This window comes from Mytilus galloprovincialis, chromosome 1, assembly GCF_965363235.1.
Source record: "Mytilus galloprovincialis chromosome 1, xbMytGall1.hap1.1, whole genome shotgun sequence".
NCBI classification, from domain to species: domain Eukaryota; kingdom Metazoa; phylum Mollusca; class Bivalvia; order Mytilida; family Mytilidae; genus Mytilus; species Mytilus galloprovincialis.
Window position 1 is genome coordinate 9,448,447 of NC_134838.1, and position 20,584 is coordinate 9,469,030.

Consider the following 20,584-nt stretch of genomic DNA (forward strand, 5'->3'; position numbering starts at 1 on the left):
AATTAATATACCATGAGCCTTAACCATTTATTGTTGATGAGTTTGTGCTAATAAATATTTGTATTTGTACTAAAGAAAGTTAAATATGCATGTCAAGTAACCTCAACTAGAAACTTTTCCAACTCATTGTTTCCTGTGGTCAAAACTAGGGAGAAAAGTTTCATACAGTTGTTATTAAAATCTATTGATTGTAAATTACCTAAGTCTGATGTGTTATAGTAGTCTCAGACTTGAGAAATTAGGTTTATGTCTCTGAATTTATCATATACAAGTCAGTCAGACACATTTAACACTTTTATTGTGTGACCCCCTAGTAAAAATATGCCAAATGTCACTATATTTTGAATCAATAGGATTTTTTTAGGCACTGGCTACGGATACATGGAAATGTAACAATAATAAAAATATTATTGTTACATTGGGGACTAAATGCCGGAATGTATGGTTGGATAAGGAACCGATTAATTACGAATGTAACAATAATTATTGAGGCTACGGTTACATTGCGTTATTGTTAAATGAAAAACAGCAATGTTCGATGGGACTAGTAATATGTACTAAATAATAAAAGTTGAAGACATTATCTTATATTTACAATACATAAAAGTATAACATACAATTTTTTGATTTTTTTATAGTACGTCCTCCGGCATGGATTCTGAAATCGGACTCGAACATCTCTTAAACTGAGTTTTACTATGCGTAGTGTTGTGCGTTTGTTTTTCTACATTTGCTAGAGGTATAGGGGAGGGTTGAGATCTCATAAATATGTTTAACCCCGCCGCAATTTTGCGCCTTTCTCAAGTCATGAGCCTTTGCATGGTCTTTGTTAAGTCTTGTATGATTTTTTTAATGTTAGTTTCTTGTGTATAATTCGGAGTTTCGTATGACGTCCATTATCACTGAACTAGTATACATATTTGTTTAGGGGCCAGCTGAAGGACGCCTCCGACGGGTGCGGGAGTTTCTCACTACATCGAAGACCCATTGGTGACCTTCGGCTGGTGTCTGCTCTATGTTCGGGTTGTTGTCGCTTTGACACATTCCCCATTTCCATTCTCAATTTTATACATGTATACAGAAGTTCACAGTGTTAGTTCACAGTTAGCAAACTTTGCTTTTGATGTATCAATTTTTGGTAAGTGCGTTTGTATAGCTGTATGAAATTTGTGTCTTGATATTGTTTCAAATTTGTTTTAAACGCATTCCATGCAAGTTTTAAATTTTTCACCCAAACAAAATTGGTAATAGGAATCTCTTCATCTTTTGTTCAAAGTATAATGACAGTAATACGAGTAGGTGTGCAGTTAAATACTTTAAAGTGAACAGTTTTCTCAGCCCGAGTTTTCAACAGCAAACCATTGAACTATATTTTTCGCCTTTGGCACTGCTAATTTGAACAGAGACATATATACACATATATGTCTCTGATTTGAAGTACATAAAATCCATTAATACCTAAAACTATTTTAACACCATTTGTTGAATAATAATATTTATTATTTATTATCATAACAAGTATTATTTAGTAGACATGAATGAATTAAGCAACAAAACTATATAGAAGATTTAAGTTTAATAAATCTAGCGTACATTGCTGTTTTTCATGTAACAATAACACAATGTAACCGTAGCCTCAATAATTATTGTTACATTCGTAATTAATCGGTTCCCTACCCAACTTTGCATACCGGCATGCCAATTAGTCTCCAATGTAACAATAATATTTTTATTATTGTTACATTTCCATGTAACCGTAGCCAGTGCCTTTTTTTTTATAGCAATACACTCACCAAATTGACATGATTTTAGTTTGATTCACGACCAAAAAAAAAACAACTTTGAAAAAATATGAAATATGACTGTGCTGGTTTAATGTGTATCCTGAATATTATAGTCTGATAATGGCGATACTGAGGATCACATCCCCCAAAGAGCTAATTATTGTCACTTTTATAGTTTGATTCAGAGAATTTTAAGCGTGTGATTGATTTTACCAAGATTCTAAGATTGGTGGTTGTCCTGACATAGGAGTTGCAGTACAACCTGTTCAGCAGGTGAACAGCAGGATTAACAGATTAATGTTCATATTATTACAATATTATATTCTCGTCCTGAAAAGAGGGAATCACGGTATAAATATTAATTATTTCACTGGTGAAAGTATAATACGCGGAAATTTAACGCATCCTCCCCTGAAACATAATCCGATTATACTTTGTGTTTTGATTTCCCGCCATCTCAGCTATTCTATTTCTTCTCTTAAAAATGTGGAATAATCAAGGAGGTAAGGCATTATGATCAAATCAGCTTGACACCAAAGCGATTCATAAGTGTATATTATGTAGTTCAAGATCGGCAGTGTTCTAAATTACCCGGTTCTCTTCTTACAGCCGTCAAATGTACGTTGTCACATATATCCCATTCCCTTTGTCAATGATCTGATGATTTGTGTTGTACTATACTATACAAATCAATGTATATGCCTAGTCATTAATACAAAGGCAATGGATATATAGCTTTGCTTTAAAGACTTCGGTTGACAATGATGTCATTTTGCACTTAAAAGTCAACCGATGTTAATAGTTACAATAACAATTACCTACAGAACAAAAAATGAATCATGTTTTATTACTTGGTCATGTCGTGTTATATCTGGAAACTCTTAGGTTTGTTGAGCTCTAGGCCTGTAGATTTTAATAATAGGTCATTGTAAAGACTGGGCAATAGACCACTTTCGAGTTTGTCCGTCACCAGAAAAAACTTATCAGTTATGCGTGCCTTTGTGATTTCATTTATTAGATACTATAAGCGTTCATCAAGTGTCTTAGTGATCATCATTGTGCAGGATATACTAGAAATAATATTTGATCGGTAGGTACTTGATCACAATTCCATTATGACAGCTGTGCTGAAAGACAATTATGAGAATTCAATTTGCTGAATAATGTGTGCAATTTAGCTATAGCTATAGTTTTCCAACCACTTGCTTAACATTTGAACAGTAGTGACGACACCACTATATGCACGATTGATGTTCACTTAAACCAGTTTTTTGAGCGAAATGCCTGATTGACTAACATGGTTGGTTATATTTTGTATGTTTCCAGGGGTATGGTTAACAGTCACAAGGAGGGAAGGATATATGTCCTGATTGACTATACATGTTTGGTACTTTTTTGTAGGTTTCCAGGGGTATGGTGAACAGTCACAAGGAGGGGGAGGGGGATACATGTCCCCAGGATTTGGCACGCCGAAAGCAGGACAAGATAAGAAGGTAGAAATGAATTAACATTTTAAGTTATTCTCTACTCAACTGTATCAGAAAAGTCACAACAAGGAATTATGAGGTCTTGAGACAAAGTGCATATTACCAGTGTTCTCCCCAGGCCGATATGACGCTGCGGTGCCGCAGCGCCTTCATAATATTTTCGAAGATCCCGCAGCGTCTTAATTGTCCGCTGTCCCTTAATACTTGATCCCGCAGCGTCTTAATTTTCACATTTTCATTATAAATGTTGGTTAAAATTGTCAAGTTGCTGATCACCGCTGAGAGGTCGGTCAGTGTTACGCAATAACTGATAATTAGTTTTACCTGAGTCACGCTTATCTCAGCCTTATCGGACTATGTTATCATGTAATAGCGTACATGATCATCAAGAAGATAGATATTTGTAGAAGAAAATTTAAAAAAAAATAAAAACTTCAGTGCAGAAATTGAAGAAATAGATCGCAAATACATTGTATTTACGCATTGTGTGTGTGATCACTTGACCATTTAAATAACGAATTTTTTCATTGGTCGAGAAGAATCTATTTTAACACGACCAATGAACGTGATGAATACACGTGATAAATTTGAATACACATTGCTAAAGATATTTACGATGAAAATTATGAATGAGAGTATTTGTAATTGAAAAAAATTAAATAAACTTTGATTAAAGATAAAGAGAAGTGATTTATTTTAATATAAAGTGAAAAAATGTTACTTGCAAGGTAAATTGTCTCAAACTGTCGTGTTTTTAGAAATAAAATGATCATTGAACATCGATCGTAAAATCCCGTTCGTCGGGAAATATGTGACAATCAACACGGGTACGGAATTGCTGCAGCTTCTATATAATGTCACTAGTTGATAATTTCAATGGTCTTAACTTTAAAAAACTTGCAAAGTTTCGTTTATATCTACCTGCCAGAGATAGGTTTTAACAATAATACACACGGAAGCGTAATGTAAAACTACGGAAACTTGTCAGCTGTTCATTATAACAGACTTCCCGGTGTCCTACACGCTCCCTTGGGCGGTGTTGGGTGGGGATTGTTCTGGTGGTGGGATGATATTGTAAAGGACACATCTCCATTAATCCTTAGGGAGTGTACATGGATCCGCTGTACCCTTGCAGTCAATCAAGGGGTGCGTCTTAATTGGCAGAATCTCAGTACATACATTAACATATTTTTGTTTTAAAAAGTTGTATAACAAATATGATCAAATATCTTAACCATATTCGATTTTATTAATTCTGAATGAACATGTTCTCTGCAAATAACAAAAGGGTGACTTCTAAGCAAAAGGCAGATGATGGAAGTAGAAGGTTTTTTTTAGCCTAATGACTTCTAATGAAAAGGGGAATACATCTTCCTCTTCACTGTCAGTATAAGCAGATGTCATTGCTTCTCCTAATCTCAACCTAGCTAAAGTTTTAGCAAGTGATAACAGCAAGCACCATGTTTCTGGTTTCAATGACAAGTGGCTGACTGAGTTTTCATTGCTTACAAATGTTAAAGGGGGTATAAGCAAAAGTTATTGTGAGAGGGGGTTTTCAACCCTAAAGAGGATAAAGACAAAATTGAGGAACAGACTGTCCAACAAAATAACACTATCTCGAAACATTATCTCTAGAAGTAGCAGAGAGTACAGAGATGAATATTTGTATTTTGACTTATAAATAACTTTTGTGTTTAAAATCAATTTATTTCATATATATACATGTATATATTCTTGTAATTCATTATTAAATACTCTGCATTATAATTCATATTGCATGTCATGGATTAATGACTGATTGCTTCAGATCTCAAAAGTTCACTCTAAAAAAAGAATTCCGTGCCCTTGAATTTTGCGCCTTAAAAAAATCCTGGGGAGAACACTGATTACCAGTTTTACATATTTACTTCAAAAATTAATTTAGGAAGAAAAAAATCTATACAAAACTTTCATATAATCATTCTGTAAGATTTTAGTTTAAAACTTTTCGAATCATTAGTTTCAAACGTGCAGTGTAAGTCACAGTCCTAGATGCAGTCTCCTCTAAACAAGATAGACAGTTATGAATGCACATATATTATAAAGCTGAAATACATACATGTAGTAAAACATCTGCACATTTCTGTTCGATAAGATTTGATTTTTACCACTTTAGAATTATACGTAATCTGAACAAATTAAAAAGCCTATGCCTTATGCAATTATTTCTATAATGAACATGTGTAAAGAAGTGTCAAGTTAAAAGAATCACTTATAATTTTATAGTCTGGATACAGAGCACAGAATCTGTTACCAGTGACTGTTGCTGAAGTATTCAATGCCAGTCAAGCTGAAGACAAATTCTTCTCAGGAGAAATAGAGATTTCACAGGTAGGCTAAACTAATCTTTAATGTACTGTAACTTTTTAGGTCCTTAAAATGGAGATTTATATATTGTTCTGACAATGATAATCCATGTATATGGGACAACATCCCTAATGCGCCTCGAAATGAGAAACTCAAAAGTCACGTGTAAAGAAAAAATCTCTGTGTAGTGATATTGGACATGTTTCTATTTTTAACAAATGACTGAACTTAATTATTTGTGGTAATTAGGAAAGTAGAGGAACATAGAATAAATGTGTTAAAACTATGGAGCTATTGAATGTGTTCAAAGTATTAAATTTTCAAATAACTTATTGTGTTAAAAAGGGGATATTTTACCACAAGGAGCCGCATCACAAAAGGATGTTCAGGGTTTGCTAATTTACGGAAAAAGTAATCTCACTTTGTACCCCGAAAATTTAACCACATATGTGAAAATTTCACAGCTTCGAAACTAGCTATCATACATATTCAAGTTTACGATATGGACTGAGCCACAGGAAAAAACGTTACCATTACTGCCTATGTAAAAACAATTAAAGATATTGACCCATATGTATAATGTGTTAGGTTTGATACTGAGGTTAGTAGCCTCATACTTGTTTTTTTAGTGTTAATAAAACAGCAGAAAACTGTTGATAAGTATGTCAAGACCATGGTAAATACTTTTCTGTAGTAAAGTGTAATGAACACTTGGCTAAAAAGTAAAAGCAATATTACACATAGTACAAATTAAAAATCAATCGCAACAAACTTTTAAACTATGATCACTTTTCTTATGATACCATTGTAAAAAAAGAATGAAAATAAAAGAAAGGAAATTGCTGATGGAGATTTTAAGGTTGAGCCCTTGTAAAAATATGTTCGCAAAATAAATACAAAAGTGACTTAAATTGATATTTGTGTTTTTAGATTACTATATTGTTAGATTAGTGGTCAACATCAGTAACTAAGTTGTTCTTTCTATTTTTAGATTACTATGGTTGGATTAGTGACATCAGTTAAAGAATCTCCTACAAGAATAGATTATGAGATTGATGATATGACTGGTCCCCCAATCAGTGTCAAACAGTTTGTTGATAATGATGTAAGTATCAGTTATCATGGTTATCAAGTATATATAACTTACAATATAGAGGTACAGTAACTGATTGATTGGGATGCAACTTATATTCAGGTTTTCATGTAGCTCACAATTTAAACTTGTACATTCCTGTTAGTGTTGCTAGCTAGAAAAAGAATAAGAATTATTTTTAGAAGCCTATACTATACTAAAGTTCTTTTGTGGAAAAATGATTTTAATAAAATTGAGAATAGAAATGGGGAATATGTCAAAGAGACAACAAACGGACAAAAGAGCAGAAAATATTTCTCTTATTAGAATTATTACCAATTATCATTTGATTTTTTATTTTGATAGGAATCCCTTCCAGACGGAGAGAGGGCACAACCTATGAGAGAGAACACATATGTACGAGTATGTGGACATGTACGGTCAATGGGAGGACAAAGAACAATAGCTGCTTTCAGAATGTCACCTATTATGGATATGAATGAACTAACATACCACACATTAGAAGTTGTACACAGTCATCTTATGTTGAATAAATTATCGGTAATAGAATTTGTAGAAACTGTAGGGAAAACAATTGGTTTATTTTGTTATCTTATAGTGGTCACTTCATGTCAGTTAATGGATACTAGAAAACATTCTAAAACTGAAATGGTATGGTTCATTGGACAACAGCTGAAAAAGAACTACTGGAAGTCTGATTATTAACAAATACTACCTAAAAAAACTAAAAATATCTATGTAACTATGGTCAAACAAATGCATAAAAGAATAACAAGTATACTATAAAGATTACTGTAAACCAACTTATTTTTACTGAGGAATTTATTTTTAGGACTTTAGTGAGTAGAAAAATATAAATAGTCGTGAATATGTAAATCTTGAATCTTTACTTGTTTAAAAACTGCATCAAGTTAATTTGAAAATTGTGAAATTAAGTAGCAGCATAGTGGACCAGAAAGGGTAAAACAGGAATAATGAATCTGCATAAAAAATAAGTTTATTTACAAATATACATAAAAAGCTCCAATACAAATAAGATTTTTACAAGATACAAAATATTAAGCTGCATTTATTGATCATAGTTAATAACTCGTTTTTAGCTCACCTGGCCCAAAGGGCCAAGAAGCTTTTCTCATCACTTTGCGTCCGTCGTTGTTAACTTTTACAAAATTCTTCTCCTCTGAAACTACTGGGCCAAATTAAACCAAACTTGGCCACAATCATCATTTGGGTATCTAGTTTTAAAAAATGTGTCCAGTGACCCAGGCAACCAACCAAGATGGCCACCATGGCTAAAAATAGAACATGGGGGGGAATGCAGTTTTAGGGTTATATCTCAAAAACCAAAGCATTAAGAGCAAATCTGACATGCGATAAAGTTGTTTATCAGGTCAAAATCTATCTTCCCTGAAATTTTCAGATGAATCGGACAACCTGTTGTTAGGTTGCTGGCCCTGAATTGGTAATTTTAAGGAAATGTTGCTGTTTTTGGTTATTATCTTGAATATTATTATAGATAGAGATATACTGTAAACGGCAATAACGTTCAGCAAAGTAAGATTTACAAATAAGTCAACATGACCAAAATGGTCAGTTGACCCCTTAAGGAGTTATTGCCCTTTATAGTAAATTTTTAACCATTTTTAGTAAATTTTAGTAATCTTTTACAAAAATCTTCTCCTCTGAAACTACTGGGCTAAATTCAACCAAACTTGGCTACAATCATCATTCAGGTATCTAGTTAAAAAAATGTGTCCAAGGACCTGGGCAACCAACCAAGATGGCCACCATGGCTAAAAATAGAATATAGGGGTAAAATGCAGTTTTTGGCTTAATTATAGATCTCAAAAACCAAAGCATTTAGAGAAAATCTGACATGGGGTAAAATTGTTTATCAGGTCTATCTGGTTTTAAATTTTCAGATGATTCGGACAACCGTTGTTAAGTTGCTGTCCCTGAAATGGTAATTTTAAGGAAATTTTGCCGTTTTTGGTTATTATCTTGAATGTTATTATAGATAGAGATAAACTGTAAACAGCAATAATGTACAGCAAAATAAGACCTAAAAATAAGTCTACATGACCTAAATAGTCAATTGACCCCCTAAGGAGTTATTGTCCTTTATAGTAAATTTTTAACAATTTTCATAAAATTTGTAAATTTTTACTAACTTTTTCCACTGAAACTGTAACTACTGGGCCAAGTTTATTATAGATAGAGATAATTGTAAGCAGCAAGAATGTTCAGTTAAGTAAGATCTACAAACACATCACCATCACCAAAACCCATTTTCGTCATGAATCCAACTGTGTCCTTTGTTTAATATTCACATAGACCAAGGTGAGTGACACAGGCTCTTTAGAGCCTCTAGTTATTTTAGATTTAAGTGTTAGTCAGATCTCTAGAAATTACTGTTTTGTTGGTTCTCCCTGACTGCAAGTTCACTCATTTCTAAAACAAAAAGCATTTCTCTTAAAACTGAAATTTGATATATGTTGCTTCAGATAAGTCATTTTCCCACTTGTTCACATGGTTATAAATATTGACTTAGTAGTACATGTAGTAGGAAGTATGATTGTACATTCATATTTTTTATTTATTTACAGGGTGGCAGTGGAGGAGGAACGACTTATGGAAACAGCATGCAGACAAATAGTGAACAGAATTTTGGAGAAAGCAATGGTGGTGGGGGTGTGGTCAGTGGTTTAAGTTCTGTACAAAACCAGGTTTGTATCAAGTTAGGTTTTAATAAATTATATGATGCATATGAGAAGTTAAAATTGGTGGTAAAAAAAAATGAGTTTTCCTACCTATCTTCAACTTTCCCACCTACCAAAACACATTTTATGGACAATTTAGGTTATCACTGTAAAAGTCAATAGCCTTATATATATATTGTGTTTGTAAAGTATTTTTGAAAAAAAAAGAGTTTTACCTTTTTTACCAGGGGGCAGGTAACCAATATATATCTTTTTGCTGCCTAAGTTAGCAAGTTACTTAGTAAAATGTCTGTAACTGAAATTTTACTCTGTAACTTGTCAACAGGTTAAGATTAAGTGACTAAAACTTATTATTGTTTATAAAGGTACATATGTTAATAAGGAGTAACAATACAGAACAAGGAGCTAAGGCCAAATAAAAATATATGTGTGGTTCCAGTAACCCTACCGTCCCTACTTTTTCGGCTTAAAAATAGCCTACCCTAAAGATTTTATTGTCATTTTTCATTAAGCACTGTTAAAGTCAGAATGATGCTCCCATAGACTCAATGTAAAAAAAAACATAAATAAAAAAAAATCCCTACCTACCTACCCTAACTTTTTTTCAGATGTAACTGGAACCACACATACTATTTTATTTGGCCTAATATTAATGTGTGACTAAAACTTATAATTGTTTATAAAGGTACATATGTTAATAAGGAGTAACAATACAGAACAAGGAGCTAATATAAATGATGTATGTCAACAGTTGAGAGGAGTACCTGAAAAAGCTATAAGGTTTGTACAAATATATTTAGTTTATTTCTAATGCATTGTTTAATATACTAAAACACACAAAAAACTTCATGATTTTTGGAAGTCCTCTTGCTGCATACTGATAATACTTTGGTTCAGAAACTGCCTCTGTTGTAGTAGTGTGCTCTCTCAAATATGTGAGGTTTTAGGTGTGATCAAAGTCTGGTCAAACCAACTGTTTACTTCTTCACTAAGCATGCTGTACTTTGGAGTAAGAGAAAATCCATTTGTGTTAGGGAATCAGAATAACATGTCTGTGTAGATCAAGTTCAAGGCAAGATTCATCTATAACAAATCATATCCAGTTAAAATGTTTTGTAATGTACGTTAAACAGAAATTCATCATCTTCTAAGTTTAGTAATATTAATGATAAAAAAATAATTCAGTATTAATAATCAGGGCTTTCCCTTGAAATTAAAGTAGAAGGCTCAATTAAAATTATAGGCGGCTGTAACATGCGTTCGGCAAAGCCGGACGCCCACCAAGCTTACAGCTTGGTGACTTACGGCAGGGGGTCTGGGGGCCGCTCAAGGCATAAATAGAGCTTAATCCTGCATTCTCGCAATCTCCTGTCACCTAATTTCATCTTTCAAATGACCTTTTTTTATGTATGAATTTAAAGAAAGAAAAAAAAAATCTCGAAGAAATTTCTTTTTTTTTATGTTATAGTTTTTTTTTTTATTACCTTATTCTTAAAATTCGTTTACTTTTGAAGGAGTTTTATTTATATAATAATCCGGTTTGTTAGAAATCTTGATCGATTTATTTTGCATAACTACGTGCATTTGTAAACAAATGACCCCCTTTTCTCTAAAAACTGTTATGCGTATTTTAAATCATACAATTATTTCTCAAGCATTGACAGAAAATTGATATATCCTCTGATTTTCTCTTGTTTTGTAATCTGTTCAATAAGTCGGATACATAAATCATTTGGAAATGTTATTTATTTGAGGCGAGTCGACAATATTCTACTTTCATTTTTGATCTTGATTCTCTGAACACCACGTGGGCTTAGAAAAATTAACTTCAAAAGATACTGTTTTCCAGATTCTGAACAATATGATCTACTACACTTTCTTTAATTTGACTGACATTATTCCATAAGATTGTCATCCTATCTGATTGTCTGATTTTAAAAGCCAAAAAAAAGCCAACGAGTTAATGACCATCGGAACGTCTCTATTGTTATCGTTCAATGATCACCGGAACGTCTCTCTTGTTATCTTTGAAAAGAAACGATGCATTCTGACTTTAAATAGACAACCAATCAGTGACCTGAATTCATGTGAACTATATTTAGCCCAAGGTAAATACTGACTTTTCATCCCTTGTTTATCCCGACCGCGACTTTGCGACAATACTTCTCTCGGCTGGCTGTAAACATTTAAAAAAGATATTTTTTTCTTTTTGAATTTATATTTTTGTCAGTGAAGTAGCCGGCACTTGAAGCCACCGCAAACAGCGGATTTCCGCCGGCTACCGGCTTCAATGGAAAGCCCTGAATAATTAGAAGACAGTAATATGTAGCACACAACTGGCTGAACACACACTAAAACATGAAAGCAGGTAGAAGCTGGACATATAAACATAGCATTAACAATAATGTGTTGCATTATACAGTAGACATATTGAATATGAACCATTTATTGTCGAGCCTGCAACTTTTGTTGCAGAAAGCTCGACATAGGGATAGTGATCCGGCGGCGGCGGTGTTAGCTAACTTCTTAAAAGCTTTATATTTTAGAAGGTGGAAGACCTGGATGCTTCATACTTTGTATATAGATACCTCATGTTACGAAGTTTCCGTCAGTCACATGTCCAATGTCCTTGACCTCATTTTCATGGTTCAGTGACCACTTGAAAAAAAAGTTAAGATTTTTTGTAATGTTGAATTCTCTCTTATTATAAGTAATAGGATAACTATATTTGATATGTGCGTACCTTGAAAGGTCCTCATGTCTGTCAGACAGTTTTCACTTGACCTCGACCTCATTTCATGGATCAGTGAACAAGGTTAAGTTTTGGTGGTCAAGTCCATATCTCAGATACTACAAGCAATAGGGCTAGTATATTCGGTGTATGGAAGGACTGTAAGGTGTACATGTCCAACTGGCAGGTGTCATCTGACCTTGACCTCATTTTCATGGTTTAGTGGTTATAGTTAAATTTTTGTGTTTTGGTCTGTTTTTCTCATACTATATGCAATAGGTCTACTATATTTGTTGTATGGAATGATTGTAAGGTGTACCTATCTAGCGGGCAGATGTCATGTGACCTTGACCTCATTTTCATGGTTCAGTGGTCAAAGTTAAGTTTTTGAGTTTTGGTCTTTTTATCTAATACAATATGCCGTAGGTCATCTATATTTGGTGTATGGAAATATTTTATGATCTTTATGTCAGTCGCGCAGGTTTTATTTGACCGTGACCTCATTTTCACGGTTCATTGCACAGTGTTAAGTTTCTGTGTTTTGGTCTATTTTTCTTAAACTATAAGTAATAGGTCAACTATATATGTTGTATAGAAGCATTGTTAGCTGTACATGTCTGCCTGGCATGGTTCATCTGACCTTGACCTCATTTTCAAGGTTCATTGGTCTTTGTTTAGTTATCTTGGTTAATGTTAAGTTTATGTGACAGTTGTATTAAAGCTTAGCTTTATACTTAGGACTATCAACATAATATCAATGATTAGTATAGAAGGCGAGACATTTCAGCGTGTGCACTCTTGTATTATTTGATTTCTTATGAATTTGAAAAGAGGTAGCAATGAGACAAAATCAAATGAAATCAAAAGGTTTAGAAAAAACATTTCTGCTGTTTAAGGGTTATGGTGCCCTGTGTTATATATAATTGTCTGACATTTATTTGCTTCTTAATTTTTGGTTTCAGTTTATAGTTGGTGAAATATTTTAGTAGATAAATATAAGTAATTGATCAATTACCGCGAATTTCATTGAGTAAAATTGAGAATGGAAATTGGGAATGTGTCAAAGAGACAACCACCCGACCATAGAACAGACAACAGCAGAAGGTCACCAACAGGTCTTCAATGCAGCGAGAAATTCCCGCACCTGGAGGCGTCCTTCAGCTGGCCCCTAAACAAATATATACTAGTTCAGTGATAATGAACGCCATACTAATGTACTAAACTCCAAATTGTACACAAAAAACTAAAATTAAAAATTATACAAGACTAACAAAGGCCAGAGGCTCCTGACTTGGGACAGGCTTAAAAATACGGCAGGGATTAACATGTTTATGAAATTTTAGCCCTCCCCCTATACCACTAGCCAATGTACAAAAGTAACCGCATAACAATATGGACATTAAAATTCAGTTTAAAAGTGTATAGTGAAAGGTAAAATCTTTGGTTAGCTTGCTTGTCAGCTGAATCGTGAAGTCATCATGGTCATTGTTATGATAGGTAAACTATCCTACTTTAAGAATAGACTAGTTCGACAGAAAACCGATCTATCTGTCTGTTGGACTATGCTACTTCAAAAGGAGAGGGTATACCTGACCTAATAATGACTTCACGGTTTTGCTACCCTTGTTATCCTTGAATTGATGGATCAAAACTGAAAAATTATCCAATAATTTTTTGTTTATTTATTTTACAGAGATGCCATTGAGTTTTTGAGTAGTGAAGGACATATTTACTCAACCATTGATGAAGACCATTATAAGGCAACAGACAGCTGAACAGATTCTTAAACTTTTTACTTAACTATTATATGAACTTTGAGTTCAGCACATGTGAAGAGAACAATGAATGATGGTGCTCATAGCTGGACTTCAGACACATGAAAATAATATAATTTCATGTTATGTTGTAAAATATACAAAATATATTATTTTGATTTATGATCCCTAAGGAAAAGCTGATACTGAATTTCATAGTACAAAACAATATAAATTAATTTGAAAACAATTTGATAAGAAAAGAAATGAACTGCACCATTCCTTGAATTCTTGAATAAATATATGATTTTTTTGTGTCAGTGTAGAAAATGGGTATAAAAGTCATATCTGAAACTTTAGAAAATGAATTATTATCAGTCTGTATTTCTTTCCAAATCCTTGAAATGCAGACTACACATTATCCTCTTCTTTTGTGAATTTTATATGCTGCCTAAAGAAAATGGGATGATTTTGGTTCAAATTAGATGACATGAATAAAAAAACTTTTGTCAGACCATATGTTAGTTTGCTTTAAAAGCTGAAGTTTTCATGAAAATGAAAAATTTGACAGATTGGTGTTTTCTGGTCGAGACCTTGTCCAATTTTGTTACACTTGGATCAAATGTCACAAAATACAAGACATAAAATGTTTTATTTAGGGATCATGATATAAAATATTTAAATAAAGCTTCATGCCGTAAATAAGGCTTCATTCATGAATCAATGAAGAAAGGAAGTGACATAACTAATTGTTCAAGTGATTCAAGGTTATGCGTAGCTGTTCAAGTGATCCAAGGTTATGAGTTGCCAAATGTTTTTTGCATTTCATTATTTTACCATTTTCAATTTAAAACCATCTGCATCAATGAAAGTGTTTTCTTTTCAATTAGTAGACAATTGCAACCATGGATCTGAACAAGGTTGAGTTTTTTGTGGTCAAGTCCATATATCGGAAACTATAAGCAATAGGTCTACGATATTTGGTAAATGGTATGATTTTTAGGTGAACATGTCCAACTGGTAGGTGTCATCTGACCTTGACCTCATTTTCTTGGTTCAGTAGTCAAGTTAATTTTGTGTTTTGGTCTTTTTTTCTAATACTATATGCAATACCGGTAGGTCAACTATGTTTGGTGAATGGAAATATTTTATGATGTACATGTTAGTCTTGCAAGTCTTATTTGACCTTGACCTCATTTTCACGGTTCATTTCTTAGTGTTAAGTTTTTGTTGAGCCTGCAACTTTTGTTGCAGAAAGCTCGACATAGGGATAGTGATCTGGCGGCGGCGTTAGCTAACTTCTTAAAAGGTTTATATTTTAGAAGGTGAAAGACCTGGATGCTTCATACTTTGTATATAGATGCCTCATGTTACGAAGTTTACATCAGTCACATGTCCAATGTCCTTGACCTCATTTTCATGGTTCAGTGTCCACTTGAAAAAAAAGTTAAGAATTTTTGTAATGTTGAATTCTCTCTTATTATAAGTAATAGGATAACTATATTTGGTATGTGCGTACCTTGCAAGGTCCTCATGCCTGTCACACAGTTTTCACTTGACTTTGACCTCATTTCATGGATCAGTGAACAAGGTTTAGTTTTGGTGGTCAAGTCAATATCTCAGATACTATAAGAAATAGGGCTAGTACATTTGGTGTATGGAAGGACTGAAAGGTGTACATGTCCAACTGGCAGGTGTTATCTGACCTTGACCTCATTTGCATGGTTCAGTGGTTATAGTTAAGTTTTTGTGTTTTGGTATGTTTTTCTCATACTTTATGCAATAGGTCTACTATATTTGTTGTATGGAATGATTGTAAGGTGTACATGTCTAGCGGGCAGATTTCATCTGACCTTGACCTCATTTTCATGGTTCAGTGGTTTAGTTAAGTTTTAAGTTTTTGTCTTTTTATCTAATATTATATGCCAAAGGTCAACTATATTTGGTGTATGGAAATATATTATGATCTATATGTCAGTCCCGCAGGTTTTATTTGACCATGACCTCAATTGCACTGTTCATTGCAGTGTTAAGTTTTTGTGTTTTGATCTATTTTTCTTCAACTATAAGTAATAGGTCAACTATATTTGTTGTATGGAAGCTTTGTTAGCTGTACATGTCTGCCTGGCATGGTTCATCTGACCTTGACCTCATTTTCATGGTTCATTGGTCTTTGTTTAGCTATCTTGGTTAATGTTAAGTTTATGTGACCGTTGTAATAAAGCTTTATACTTAGGACTATCAACATAATATCAATGATTAGTAAAGAAGGCGAGACATTTCAGTGTGTGCACTCTTATTTGTGTTTTGGTCTGTTTTTTCTTTAACTATAAACAATAGATCAAATCTATTTGTTGTATGGAAGGATTATTGGGTGTATTTATAAAAGCAATAAGTCAACTATATGTATTGCATATATTAATTGTAAGGTGAACATGTCTGTCTGGCATGGTTCATCTGACCTTGACCTCATTTTCATGGTTCATTGGTCAATGTTAAGGTTAAGACTGTTTCTTAAAAACTAATCAATAGGTCATCTATGTTTTTATATCTGACCTTGATCTCATTTTCTTGCACTCTTGTTTACATGGTTATCAATTTGCAGTGTAGTCAAACTTAGCTGAATACATAATAAATTGTTTATCCAAGCACCAACCTTTCATTTCCCAAATGTTATCTCACTTTTTCAAACTATATTGTTAACAAACTTGCTTTTATAATGCATTATGGGGTGCAGATATGAGGTCATTTATGTCCAAGGTAATTGCAATGTAGAACACTTTTTAGAGATCGGTTGGTTGAAAGCCAATGCCAGTCTAAAAATAAACTAAAATAAACTTTATACATTTCGAGTGATAAATCAGTTCATCACCAATATAGAGTGAATAATGCACATTAAGAACATAGATCTCCTGACTTGTAAGTAACTGTCCAGATTACAGTCACAGCAAAATATAAAACGGAATTAGGCAATTTTTTGGTTTCCCATTTTATCTTGAACCCTGTATGCAATCATTACCAGATTGTATTTGATAATGTCAATTGGAAAGACGGCTATTGATTTCAGGTCAAAGGTCAAGGTTGCAGCAACAATTATTGACATTTCATCAACACTATAAAAAAATACTCCATAAATTACACACCAAAAAAACTTTTATGCAGATCTGTAAAAGATTGCAGCTAGACATATGCACTCATATTGTCTCGCTTATTATGGCACCCTCAACGGAGTTGGGGTGACATATTGTTATTCTACGTTTCTTTTTATGGCACCCTCAACGGAGTTGGGGTGACGTATTGTTATTGTACGTTTCTTTTTTTCCTTATTATGGCACCCTCAACGGAGTTGGGGTGACATATTGTTATTGTTCGTTTCTTTTTTTTCTTATTTTTATTCTTCCACACATTTTGTCCACGCTATTTCTCGGAATTGGTCAGACCAATGTTGATGGAACTATACCATAATATGAACCTCCATGTGAAGTTGTGCAAGAGACATTGGAATGGTAAAAAATGGCCGCCGTTACCATGGAAACTGCAAAAATGAAAAAAAAATCCAAATTCTAAATCTTTTATTATAAGAGGCAACCTAATGAAACTTTATGTAAATGTTGGCAGTGGTGCCCTGAGGTACCAACAGGACTTAGCTTCTGCAAAATCTGTACCATTGCCATGGAAACTAGAGAAAAGTTTAACATTGAACCTATGGGAAAAAACATCAAACCAGCCTTTTCTAAAGGAATATAAGATCAAACTCAAAGAAACTTTATGTATATATAACATGGCATAAGTCGATATTGAAACTGTTGTTGGAATTTTCAGAATGGACACTGTTACCATGGAAACAGCAAAAATGTCCAAAAATCTCAAAATGCTCCAAACTAAATAAAACTCATTATAAATGACCAATGGCAAGTAAAGATTAGACTTTTGATTTCAGAATTTCCAAAATGGCCGCCATTGCCATGGAAACAACAAAAATTTCAAAATCTTCAAAATGCTCCAAAATTGAGGAAACTTAACAACAATGTTATTAAACATCTGTAGATGTGGTCTTTAACTTTGGAATTTTCAAACTGGCTGCAGTTTAGTGGCAATGTGGGAAGGGTGCCATCCGCTATTGCTTGCAATGGCAAATCTAGTTATGGCACCCTCAACGGATGTTGGGGTGACATATTGTTATTCTACGTTTCTTTTTTTTCTTATTATGTCACCCGATCGACAATGTCGGGTGACATATTGCTTTTCTTATTATGTCACCCGATCGACAATGTCGGGTGACATATTGCTTTTCCTCTGTTTCTTTTTCTGTATTATTATTATTCTTCCACCTATTTTGTCCGGCAGTTTTCTCGGAGCCAATGGAACCAATCTTAATGAAAGTTAACTATAATGAGGAACACAAAATTCCGGGTTGCAGTAGGTCTTAAAACCATAAAAATGGCTGCCGTTACCATGGAAACGGAACAATTTGTGAAAAATTCCAGTTTTTGGTATTAATGAATTATTTGGTGTTGCTTTAACTTAGAATCATTATATTTTGATACAATGTAGGTGCCGGGCATATACTGGTTTTGGATGATTTTGGCAATCATTGGAACTATCATGTTGCCATGGAAACTACACCAAAAATTTCCAAAATATCAAAATGCTCCAAATTTAATAAAACTCCACAGTAACGACGAGCAACATTGGTAGATGTGCAATTTGGCGTTGGAATTTCAAAAATGTCTGCCGTTACCATGGAAACAAGTCAAAAATGATAAAAATGCTTCAAAAACCTTAAAGTGGCATTTACTTTCTTAAAATGGTAGGTCAAATCCATTGAAACTTTGATGGTATGTTCCCTCCCATGTACCAATGTGGTATCTGCCATTAGAAATTTGGAATGGTATCTGTTACCATAGAAACCAGCCAAAATGTCAAAAATTTCAAAAATTTCAAAATACTCCAAAATTCATGAAACTTAATATATTTGTTGACTGTCAAGTCTGCATGAGACTTTTGAAGTTGTAATTTCCAAAATGGCCACCGTTGCCATGGAAACTGCAGAAATGTCAAATACTTTCAAAATGCTCCAAACTTAATGAAACTTAATATTATTGTTAACTGGCATGTATAGATGAGACTTTTGACTTCAGAATTTTCAAAATGGCTGCCGTTGCCATGGAAACAGAAGAAATGTGAAACTTTTGACAATGCTCAAAATGTACTGAAAATTTACAGAAAGATATATCGCAATGCGTTGATCTGCATTCACTGTTAAATTGTTTTCAAATGGCTGCCGCTTAGTGGCAATAGGGGAAGGGTGACATCCGCTATTGCTTGCAATGGCAATTCTAGTGTTTCTTTGTTATGGCACCCTCAACGGAGTTGGGGTGACATATTGTTATTGTTCGTTTCTTTTTTTTCTTATTTTTATTCTTCCACACATTTTGTCCACGCTATTTCTCGGAATTGGTCAGACCAATGTTGATGGAACTATACCATAATATGAACCTCCATGTGAAGTTGTGCAAGAGACATTGGAATGGTAAAAAATGGCCGCCGTTACCATGGAAACTGCAAAAATGAAAAAAAAAATCCAAATTCTAAATCTTTTATTATAAGAGCCAACCTAATGAAACTTTATGTAAATGTTGGCAGTGGTGCCCTGAGGTACCAACAGGACTTAGCTTCTGCAAAATCTGTACCATTGCCATGGAAACTGGAGAAAAGTTTAACATTGAACCTATGGGAAAAAACATCAAACCAGCCTTTTCTAAAGGAATATAAGATCAAACTCAAAGAAACTTTATGTATATATAACATGGCATAAGTCGATATTGAAACTGTTGTTGGAATTTTCAAAATGGACACTGTTACCATGGAAACAGCAAAAATGTCCAAAAATCTCAAAATGCTCCAAACTAAATAAAACTCATTATAAATGACCAATGGCAAGTAAAGATTAGACTTTTGATTTCAGAATTTCCAAAATGGCCGCCGTTGCCATGGAAACAACAAAAATTTCAAAATCTTCAAAATGCTCCAAAATTGAGGAAACTTAACAACAATGTTATTAAACATCTGTAGATGTGGTCTTTAACTTTGGAATTTTCAAACTGGCTGCAGTTTAGTGGCAATGTGGGAAGGGTGCCATCCGCTATTGCTTGCAATGGCAAATCTAGTTATGGCACCCTCAACGGAGTTGGGGTGACATATTGTTATTGTTCGTTTCTTTTTTTCTTATTATGGCACCCTCAACGGAGTTGGGGTGACGTATTGTTATTCTACGTTTCTTTTTTTTCTTATTATCATTTTTCTTCTTGCAACAAATTTTGTCCAGGTGATTTCTTGAAATCCAATGGACCAATGTTGATGGAACTCTTCTATAGTAAGGACCCCCATGTGCAGAGTTGCAGTAAGCATGGAATGGTTCAAGATGGCTACCGTTTCCATGGAAACAGAACAAATGTGAAAAAATCCTGTTTTTTGTTTTGGTGAACTGTTTGGATATGCTTTAACTCAGAAACATTATATTTTAATACAATGTAGGTGCCCACTATATACAGGTGTTGGATGATTTTGACATTCATTGGAACTACTATGTTGCCATGGAAACTACACCAAAAATTTCAAAAATATCAAAATGCTCAAAACTTAATGAAACTTCACAGTACAGTAACG

At 33.7% G+C, this 20,584-nt stretch overlaps 1 protein-coding gene across 2 annotated transcripts; it reads left to right on the top strand.

The window, feature by feature from the left end:
• Positions 1-2,163: 2,163 nt before the first annotated feature.
• On the top strand, positions 2,164-14,230 carry LOC143064878 (replication protein A 32 kDa subunit-A-like). 2 transcript variants are annotated; one of them, XM_076238065.1, is made up of 8 exons: positions 2,164-2,287; positions 3,186-3,277; positions 5,537-5,641; positions 6,609-6,722; positions 7,056-7,250; positions 9,317-9,436; positions 10,116-10,210; positions 13,855-14,230. In XM_076238065.1, the coding sequence occupies exons 1-8, from the start codon at positions 2,269-2,271 to the stop codon at positions 13,934-13,936; spliced, it is 822 nt and encodes a 273-aa protein (XP_076094180.1). In that variant the 5' UTR covers positions 2,164-2,268; the 3' UTR covers positions 13,937-14,230. The 2 variants fall into 2 exon arrangements, with proteins under 2 accessions (XP_076094180.1, XP_076094187.1); XM_076238072.1 differs by lacking the exons at positions 10,116-10,210; positions 13,855-14,230 and adding an exon at positions 9,796-9,968.
• The last annotated feature ends 6,354 nt before the right edge of the window (positions 14,231-20,584 follow it).

Coding starts and splice junctions, on each gene's coding strand:
- LOC143064878 (XM_076238065.1), top strand. Junction 3,278..5,536: donor AAGCAGGACAAGATAAGAAG/GTAGAAATGAAT, acceptor ATAATTTTATAG/TCTGGATACAGAGCACAGAA. Junction 9,437..10,115: donor TAAGTTCTGTACAAAACCAG/GTTTGTATCAAG, acceptor TTGTTTATAAAG/GTACATATGTTAATAAGGAG.